The sequence below is a fragment of the Pagrus major genome, chromosome 10 (assembly GCF_040436345.1).
Source record: "Pagrus major chromosome 10, Pma_NU_1.0".
Taxonomy (NCBI): Eukaryota; Metazoa; Chordata; class Actinopteri; order Spariformes; family Sparidae; genus Pagrus; species Pagrus major.
In genome coordinates, this window is record NC_133224.1 from 2,461,735 (window position 1) to 2,472,261 (window position 10,527).

At 43.7% G+C, this 10,527-nt stretch overlaps 1 protein-coding gene across 1 annotated transcript; it reads right to left on the reverse strand.

Moving 5' to 3' along the window:
• Positions 1-388: 388 nt before the first annotated feature.
• LOC141003611 (uncharacterized) lies at positions 389-10,275 on the reverse strand. Its single transcript, XM_073474998.1, has 12 exons — positions 10,068-10,275; positions 6,842-6,938; positions 6,088-6,150; positions 5,763-5,834; positions 5,272-5,352; positions 4,770-4,853; positions 4,338-4,409; positions 3,909-3,992; positions 3,502-3,603; positions 2,020-2,121; positions 1,613-1,714; positions 389-1,498 (listed from the first exon to the last, which is right to left on the reverse strand). Exons 2-12 carry the CDS (start codon positions 6,931-6,933, stop codon positions 1,030-1,032), a joined length of 1,323 nt encoding a protein of 440 aa, XP_073331099.1. The 5' UTR covers positions 6,934-6,938; positions 10,068-10,275; the 3' UTR covers positions 389-1,029.
• Positions 10,276-10,527: the final 252 nt, after the last annotated feature.

Here is a 10,527-nt window from a genome sequence, read left to right on the forward strand (position 1 = left end):
CGTCACTTTTGGCTCTGGGAGTCTGTGATGAACACATTTTTTGAATTTTTAAAAAACTGTAAAGACTAAATGATTAATCGTGCTGATAATTAGCAACTGTAACTGGACCGCATACATTGAACTTGGATGCATAAAATATTTATTTAATGAGAAAATGCAGCTTGTAAGGTTCAATTACTAACAACAAATAAAAAGTAGCTCAATTCTTCACACAGCTTCCACATTTTTCTTTTTGGTGCGTGTTTGAAAAAAAATCATACAAACAGGGTTTTCACAACAAAGTTATTATTGAAGGTTAAAGTAAGTAAAAGTAATAATCAATAAACACGTTAATCATGTTTAGATGTTACATGAAAATATATAGAAAGAAAATCAGAAACATATTAACTTAAAGGTAACGTACAAGAAGAGTTTATTTGTGCAAGGCAAGCCAAAGTTATTTAATATGTTTGTGCAAAAACCACACTGTGTGCTAATGATTTGTTTAAGGTAATCAAAACAACATGACATCATTATATATATATCGTTATATAGGATATATTTTTGTAGTGTGAAGCCTCAACAAGTTATTGTCTCCTTTACATAACAAACATCCAGACAACATGTTGGCAAAAACAGCAACCACCTGATTAACTGCAGGTCAGGAAGCTGCAACAAGTCGAGGAAGGTCAAAACATCTAAATACACTTCCTGGTCATTAACCGGATCATTAAACTGAGTTACATGTTGTACAGGCTCGTCTATCCCAGGTCTTCAGCCTGTCTGAGGACAGACCCTCGTATCCACATAAAGTTTACAGGACCGTCAGAACAGCAGCAGAACAGAGGAGCGTTTTGAGCTGTTCTGGACGGCCACACACATCAGCAACACACTCAAACTATTGTTAAGAAATGATTTTGGATCCATTTCAGAAAAAACTTTGCAAAAGACGCAAGTTTTAAAAAATAAATCATCAACAACAGACTGTTTGGAGGAGACGCAGGACTCCCTATCAACTCATCACCAACGATTGGTAACTAATAAATGTATTTAGATGTATGGGATGTATGGGATTCCTTTGTTTGGAATCAAAACACCATGATCATAGTTGGTGTGTTTGCCCTGTTGCTCCAATAACTGGATTTCTAAAGCAAGTTTCATTTTCTCAAGTTCAAACTTCTCCTTTTCTGCCTGTAACTTCTCCTTTTCTGCCTGTGATTTCTCCCTCTCTGTCTGTAACTTCTCTTTTTCCACCTGTGATTTCTCCTTTTCTGCCTGTAACTTCTCCGTCTCCATCTCCACTCTCTTGATTTTCTTCTCCAGCAGAACAGACTGGAGATCCTGATCTCTTTCAGATCTCCTTGCACACTTCTTGCAGGGGTCGTCAGCTGTTGAACCGTACCGGTCCCAGAATGAGCAGACACATTGTTTGCATGACCAGTGTCCACAGAGTAAACGGACTGGATCCTTCACATCCTCCTCACACACTGAACAGCTGGAGGAGTCCTCAGTCAACTGGCTGTAAGGTGACCAACAAGACACACACTCAATCTACCCTCAGCAAACTAACATCCATTTGCTTTTAGATGCAAGATACTTCATATATTTTACAGAAAGCATTGAATTATATTACCTTTGTGTCCTCTTCTGATTAAAGTTGAGCGGCTGGTACATGGATGAATCACTCTTCATAGAGACATGTGACACTGTGGAGTCAGTTTCACGCAACGGTTCACTAAAGAGAGAAAAAAAGAGGGTCAAAAGTGCCTGGTCAGCTTTGCATGTCTCATTTTTATTATAGATAAGGTATGGGTAAAAAAGATGGCGCTGCTGTGGCCCCCACTAGATGTGTCCATAAACATGAAACTATGTTTGTCAAACTGTACGACAGACGTATGAGGACATCACTTTAATCTAATCTAACCTGAGATGTTCATCATGTATGAACTACAGCCACTTTGAATCTCTGATGAACTGACCTTAATATGCTTTTAGATGCAGGATACAGTTTATTTTACAGGAAGCATTGAATTATATTACCTTTGTGTCCTCTTATGATTAAAGTAGAGCGGCTCGTACATGGATGAATCACTCTTCATAGAGACATGTGACACTGTGGAGTCAGTTTCACGCAACGGTTCACTAAAGAGAGAAAAAAAGAGGGTCAAAAGTGCCTGGTCAGCTTTGCATGTCTTATTTTTATTATAGATAAGGTATGGGTAAAAAAGATGGCGCTGCTGTGGTCAGACACCTTTGCGACTGCTCCGCTCAGACTGCATTTTATTTGTTATTTACTTAGTGTTATTGTGTACCTTCATCTCCCCGCTGTCTGCTCTAAATAGATATGACCGCAGTACACTCCTGAACATCGCAAGTGTAACTTCACACTTTGTTTCTGAAGATATACGCGATAATCACACCTGGCTGAAGGAGATCCTCAGGGACGCTGATGGAAAACGGGCCGGAGTACGAAACGGACGCCGCACTCATTGTCGCTGGGGATTTTGACAAGGCAAACCTCACTCGGGTTTTGCCTAACCTGTTTCAACACATCTCATGTCCAACCAGGGGAAAGAACAATTTGGACCACTGCTACACACCATTTAAGGACAGTTACAAAGCATCATCTCTCCCTGCTTTTGGGAAGGCCAACCATGCAGCCATCTTCCTCACGGCGGTATACAAACAGGAGCTCCGGCAACGCGAGAGGTCAGACGCTGGTCCACCCAATCAGAGGCCACGCTTCAGGAGGCGCTGAGTGACACTGACTGGGACGTGTTCCGGTCGAGCTCTGATGACGTCGACATGTTTACAGAAGTGGTGACGTACTTCATTTCCACACAGAGATATCGGTCCCATGGTAACTGTGAAAGTTTTTCCCAATCAGAAACCGTGGGTTGATTGGTCCGTCCGTAAGGCTTTGAACAACGCACCGCCGCCTACAACGACGGTCTCAGGTCCAGCGACATGTCAGCCTACAAAGCGTCGTCCTACGAGCTCAGGCGAACAGTGAAAGCGGCTAAGAAGCGATACAGAGACAAAGCTGAGGCTAAGCTGTGCAACCGCAACAGCCGGAGCATGTGGCAAGGACTTTGGACGATCACGGACTACAGAGGAGGTACGAACGCAACCCGGCAGTCGCAGACCCCTCACTGGAGGAGGATTTAAACTCTTTCTAGGCTCGCTTCGAGAACAGCAGCGTTAGCGCCGCTAGCATCACGGCTCGCACGGGCGATTCTACCAGGGAGGACGGCCCCCTCTCCCTCTCAGAGCATGACGTCAGAAGAGCTCTGAGACGAGTGAACTGCAGGAAAGCAGCTGGGCCAGATGGCATCCCTGGGAGGGTGCTAAAGTCATGTGCTGACCAGCTAGCTCCAGTATTCACCTCCATCTTCAACCTGTCTCTGGCCCACTCGATCGTCCCCACGTTTCAAGTCGTCCACTATTGTCCCCGTACCCGAGAAAACCAACCCAACCTGCTTAAATGACTATCGCCCTGTAGAAAGCACTGAATTATATTACCTTTGTGTCCTCTTCTGATTAAAGTAGAGCGGCTCGTACATGGATGAATCACTCTTCATAGAGACATGTGACACTGTGGAGTCAGTTTCACGCAACGGTTCACTAAAGAGAGAAAAAAAGAGGGTCAAAAGTGCCTGGTCAGCTTTGCATGTCTCATTTTTATTCTAGATAAGGTATGGGTAAAAAAGATGGCGCTGCTGTGGCCCCCACTAGATGTGTCCATAAACATGAAACTATGTTTGTCAAACTGTACGACAGACGTATGAGGACATCACTTTAATCTAATCTAACCTGAGATGTTCATCATGTATGAACTACAGCCACTTTGAATCTCTGATGAACTGACCTTAATATGCTTTTAGATGCAGGATACAGTTTATTTTACAGGAAGCATTGAATTAAATTACCTTTGTGTCTTCTGAAGATGAGAGTCAGGCGGCTCAGACATGGAGGACTCACTCTTCACAGGGACACTGGGAGCGAGCGGTTTACTAAACAGGGAAGAGAAAGATCACTCAGCTGACAGCAGTAGTTACTCCTGACCTACAGCCAGGTCACTCATGACCTTTGTGTGAGTGAGACTGAAGATATCCAGTGTGAAGCACTGCCTCAGAGGTCATCCAGGATTCATAGAGCCCTGGTTACATCTGTAACCCTCGTTTTTTATCATGTTTTCAGTGCTGTAGCCACAGTTTATATGTTTTAGGTTATTTTTACATTTACTTAAAAATGTATAAAAATGAAATGATGGTTCATTGGACATAATTCTGACTGTAAATACAGAAACCACGATGAGATGCTTTGTATATTTTACAGAATAAACTGAATTAAATTACCTTGGTGGAGTGAGCGGCTGGTACATTAAACGAGGAATCTTCTCAGAGGCAGCACTGGGAGCTGCGTACGCTCTGAAAACAGAAACATCTTTTTAATTTAAAACTTATTCATCAACTAAGATCACATCTATAACACTGATTATAAAGAAGTCGGGACGCTGTGAAACAAATTAAACAGAAAGTAAATTAAACTATTGTTGGTAAACACAGTTAGTAAATGATTGTACTCTGTTTTTATGAATGTTTTACACAGCGTCAGACTTTTTTACAATTGGGTTGTAAAACCTACTAATGTGAATGTAATAGCAAACAAAATGCAGGATTACAAGTGGTTTCATCAGTGTCTCTTTACAAATCTGTGATGAACTCACCTCAGTGCTTTCAGGTGTGACATGCTTTGTATATTTTACAGAACAGACTGAATGAAATTACCTTAATGGCCTGACTGGCTGGACCCAGTGATGACGCATCTCATTGGAGGCAGCCATGGGCACCCAGGCGTTACGGTACATTGAACTAAACAGGGAAGAGAAAGATCACTCAGCTGACAGCAGTAGTTACTCCTGACCAACAGCCAGGTCACTCATGGCCTTTGTGTGAGCGAGACTGAAGATATCCAGTGTGAAGCACTGCCTCAGAGGTCATCCAGGATTCATAGAGCCCTGGTTACATCTGTAACCCTCGTTTTTTATCATGTTTTCAGTGCTGTAGCCACAGTTTATATGTTTTAGGTTATTTTTACATTTACTTAAAAAAGTTTCAAAATGAAATGATGGTTCATTGGACATAATTCTGACTGTAAATACAGAAACCAAGACATTAGTATATGGTTAGAAGGAATAAAACTGTCATTTCAGCAATAATCCACCATTATTGAAACGACTCTAACTCAAGTTACTTAGTATATTTTGCAGAAAGCATTGAATTAAATTACCTTTGTGTCTCCTGAGGATGAAAACTGGGCGGCTGGTTCATGGATGAATAACTGTTCACAGAGACACTGGGAGACACACGACTGAACAAAAGAAAATGTTATTATTTATGTGTAACTTATTCATTAGTCTGTGTGTTTCACATGAAGACGTAACACATTCAATGATTCAAATAAAAGATCATAACCCAGTTAATGAGTATTTCTCCCATGAAAAGGATTCATATTATCTGTCCAGCGATTTATCGTGCACCACTAGTGAACTGAAACATTTAGTTGTGCTGTACTTTCTGACACTGACAGTGTCGGAGATGTGAAGGCTTCACTTTATTCAGGCTGAAACTCTGCAGTTCCTCAGACAACATGAATGAACCACAGTCACAGTCACAAGTGGTTTCATCAGTGTCTCTTTACAAATCTGTGATGAACTCACCTCAGTGCTTTCAGATGTGACATGCTTTGTATATTTTACTGAACAGACTGAATTAAATTACCTTAATGGCCAGACTGGCTGAGGAATGACAGCATGAATCTCCTCAGAGGCAGCACTGGGAGCTGGGTACAGTCTGAAAACAGAAACATCTTTTTAATTCAAACGTATTCATCAACTAAGATCACATCTATAACACTGATTCTAAAGAAGTCGGGACGCTGTGAAACAAATTAAACAGAAAGTAAATTAAACTATTGTTGGTAAACACAGTTAGTAAATGATTATATTCTGTTTTTATGAATGTTTTACACAGTGTCAGACTTTTTTACAATTGGGTTGTAAAACCTACTAATGTGAATGTAATAGCAAACAAAATGCAGGATTACCTCCAACTTTCCATGAACTTGGACCATCTATCTGCCAGGAGCTCCTCTCCCCTCAGCTGTGACCTGTTCAGAGAAGTTGATCCACTCAGTAACATTAGAAACTACTGAACATCACTCTACAGTGTGCAGACATGCTAGCAGCTCTGTGAGGCTCAGCAACAGTCCACACGTTCTCATCCCTGGTCGTCAAATACCAACGCAGCGTTGCCCCGCCCCTCAGCGTTGCCCCGCCCCTCAACGTTGCCACGCCCCTCGGCGTTGCCCCGCCCCTCGGCGTTGCCCCGCCCCTCAGCGTCTCTTTGGCCAAAATGTTGGATTGTGAATAAAAGCGTTAAAGACAGGATCAGAAGGGCTTTTCACACTGAATATCCTCAGCCCTGTGCTAACAGCTGACCCTGGGCTAACTTAGCCCAGGTCTTTACCACTCACACTGCACTTCTACTCGTCCTGGGTTAACTGTCTGTAGGAGCACACAAGTGCTCTGAAGTGAAGCTCAACTTTCTATAACGTTGTGTTACTACTCTGATTACTGTAGCTCAGTTTCACACTGGAGCTACTTCACAGCGTCTGCTGCAGAATGAAGAGAGCTCAGTGTCTGTATGAGACGCCGGTGCAGACAAAATGTTGGTATTTGACCCTCTGGAGATGAGACCGGCCTCAACATTAAGACTTTAGATTAATGTAGTATACAGGCCGTGTTAATGTGCTGATAAAAACTTTTTACAGTGGGTTCTTCATCACAGCTGCTGTTTACCTGATCATCAGCTCACTGACAGTGCTGCCTGACTGTTCAGGTATCAAAGAGGAGGAGTTGGTTTCCTCATCCTCCTTCTTCTTCTCGTCCATTGTTACTAAAAATAATTAAAACAATTTAAAGTATTAAAGGGCTTGTAAATGACACATTTAATCATTTTATTGATAATTGGGGCTAATTTTAATTGTAGGCATAAATAATTAAGGACAATCTACGTGAGCACCATGTTTACATCATATTCATTCAGCTTTTGTCTAAAGTGAGTTAAAATAAATACCTTCAGACCCCATGAGACTCAGAGCCACAGTCATAGTTATGAGATAAAAGTTAAACTTGTGAAATAAAAACCTGACCTTAAAGGACAACACAGTTTATACTGTTTTACTGTGTTTATATGTGGCGGACCCTGCCACCTTTCTAGCTTCAAACAGTGTTCTGGGACCTTATTTTCCTCTGAGAGCAGCTTGTTTATTCACTTATTGCATTAATACTGTAAATATTAAAATTCTGAGTTTAAATTAATCCTTCAAAAACTACATAATGCCCCTTTAACTTAACTACACAACAGTTAATTGAGACACCAAAAGTCGTGTTGCTAACGCTGCCAGCTAAGGAAACTAGCTCCGATGCTAATTTGCTGCTACAAACACTGGTTAAAGGGGACATATTATGCAAAACTCACTTTTTCCTTGCTTTAGTATGTATATTTGTGTATCCGAGTGCCTCCCCACCCCTTAAGCATGATTTTTCGACAACTAAGTCAATATTTCGTAAACTACTGGAGTCAGGGATTGGGTCTCTAAACGAGCCGTTTGGATTTCGACCGTATTGTGACGTCACAATCCGGTCTTTTGCATACTTCAGTCCTCGCGCTGGCTGTCTCCTCCCACACTACACCAGCTACCTGGACGAGGATCCGCCATTTTCTCGTTCTCGCTTCACTTGTACGCGACAGCCTGACCGCTACCATGTACAACCCGAAAGCCGAGCACTGCTGCTCTGTCGTCGGATGCACGGATCCTCCTGTTTCGCTACATGGCCTCCCTACCAAAGAGGATATCAGAGCGAAGCGGCTACATTTTATTTATCAGGGAAACGTCCCAGCTTCAGTGAGCAAAGGCGTTACGGTCTGTGCCAGTCACTTCACGCCGGACTGCTTCAGCAACCAGGTCAGGACTGGACGCTGGACTGGCAACAAGCTGGTCCCTTAAAAGATGGATCCAAACCCACTGTCAATGATGGAGCTGTAAGTACTTAAAAAACAGTGTAGTTTGTGTTACTTTGGCCGTTTAGCACATGAGCTAACGCTAACGCTAATGCTAACGCTAATGCTAACGCTAACGCTAACGCTAACCGTCGATGTAAATATGAGGCTGAACTAACGTGAAGTTATCGACGTTGGGCTTACTGGCCGTAGGATTCACGATAATGTTAATGTGACCAAACGTTAATTTGTCATATCAGCACTCTTTTAAAACATGACAGTGAATTGAGAAAATGAATTAGGATATTGAGATTTTATCGCTTCTAACCGGCGGTGAACCACTGCTCGGCCGTGAACAAGCAGAGGAGACGGGGTGAAATGTCTCGGTTGTTAGCGGACGGTGAGCTGCTGTTCCTCCGTGAACAAGCAGAGGAGACGGGGTGAAATGTCTCAGTTGTTCGCGGATGGTGAGCTACGTTAATTCATTAGCATGTTGTGCTAAAGGACAGTGACCTGCACGTTACCTGCAGTAAAGCAATCACTACTTTGTTTTGGAGCCGGAGACAGGGGTCAGCTGCTACATGTCTGCTGTGCTACTATCAGTTATATGCAGGCATGGACACAGAAAAGTCGCTTCGCAAATGTGTATAGCTCGTTGCCATGGTGACGCGATGCCGTCCTCACGTCTTCCGCCCGGCAGGAAGAGGTGGGCGGCGCACGCAGCAGCTCATTAGCATAAAAGGGAAAGGCACTCAAACCGGCAGCTTAAAACAGGGCTGTGAAACTGGTGTGTAAACACCCTGCTGTGCTCAATCCTTCGGTTTTTTCGACCAAAGCATGTTACTGTCATTCCATTTAGACATCAAGGAACCATGTCAACAAGCAGAAACGAGCATAATTTGTCACCTTTAATGTTGCTGTGGCTGGTTAGCAAACTTCAGTTGGGAGACACGGCGGCCATTTTGTTTCGGGTCCATGGCACTGGTCCGACCTCCCATTAGTTCGAACTCCCATTGTTCCGACAATCGGAGTAATGAGAGTTCGAACTAATGGGAGGTCCTCATTAGTTCGAACTGGACTAATGCATCTGTAATCTAAACAGACAGGTCGGATATTTGAGAGCTGCCAACTTGCACGAGCACGCACTGACCAGGTTGAGCAAGCCACCAGATGCGCATTTCTCCGGCCCCTCAGCTGTGTGTCTGTGGGTAGCTCGTGTGTGTGTAGCCTGTGTGAATGTGTGCATTAATCCCTCTGTTCAGCATCTCTGTTAAGATGAATAACACAAATCTCCCCACAGAGGTGCGCGCTCTGGCGCATCTGGCACAATCGGTTAACGGCACCGAGAGGAAACTGGCTCCGCTCCGTCCGTGTGTGTGTGTGTGTGTGTGTGTGTGTGTGTGTGTGCGCGCGTTTCCGAGAGCTCTCTCTCTCTTTCAATTTGCTTTATTGGCACGACTGTGATATACAATGTTGCCAAAGCATTGGGACAGCAGAGTTAAAACAAACTCTCAGAGAGAGAGAGAGAGAGAGAGACGCATGCTCGCAATGAAAGCGCTTGTCAGAAAGTAGGGATGACAGGTCGAACTAACGGGACCACCCATTGGTTCGACCTCCTATTGGTCCGACTTGTGGTTGATTTTGTCGGAGTAACGGGAGGTCGAACCAATGGGAGGTCGGACCAATGGGCAGTTCCCTTTTGTTTCATGGACTCCCGCCCACTCCTGCTCGTCAGGCCTCAGTATCTTTCTACAGATAAATAATAATCCACTTTGAAACGTAGATTTCTCTGTGACATACTAAAGTAGCGCACTGGCTTCCCTGTCAAACGTACATCGTGATGTTCTGATGGAGCTGCTCGCCTTGTTGTGGACCGTCAGCACAGTAAGGAGGATGTGGGCCGACAGCACCGGCTGACGCTCCGGTACAACTGCGCTATAACGGCTGTAACTCACCAGGTAGAGGAGCAGCAGAACCAACGTCACCGGAACCTGCAGCGGGGAGTCATAAAGGACAACTTACTTTGGACTTTCTTTGTTTTTCCTCCCACAAAAGTGCTCCTCGCCGTCTCACGCCGAGCCGACACAGTGGATGACGCAGTTCTGATAAACTTAGTTTCACTTTAGCGGGTGGGTAGTAGAGGCGCCAGTTAAAATTCGCTTGCGCGCCTCCATCATTATGTACGGTAAAGCGTACGGAAGACGTCAACACGTCTTCACCTCCGCTCTACACGCAAACACACACGATTATCGCTTCAACAAACGGATACAACGGGGTTTTTTTACACAAAGAAGGAAATAACTTGATGTATAACGTTTGCCGAATTAATGAGAAGACAAAATTGTTAATAATTTGTTGTAGTCAGCGTTTCATACAGTTGATAAAGTTTCTGCTAACGCCACAACTCACAAAATTGAGAGTATTTTAAAGGGAGTCTGGGGACTTCGTCCACCAGCGTCAGTGCAGTTGTAGATGACGTTTG

Coding starts and splice junctions, on each gene's coding strand:
- LOC141003611 (XM_073474998.1), bottom strand. CDS start 6,933: ATGGACGAGAAGAAGAAGGAGGATGAGGAAACCAACTCCTCCTCTTTG. Junction 3,993..4,337: donor CAGCCGCTCACTCCACCAAG/GTAATTTAATTC, acceptor TTCCCTGTTTAG/TAAACCGCTCGCTCCCAGTG. Junction 1,499..1,612: donor AATCAGAAGAGGACACAAAG/GTAATATAATTC, acceptor GTCACCTTACAG/CCAGTTGACTGAGGACTCCT.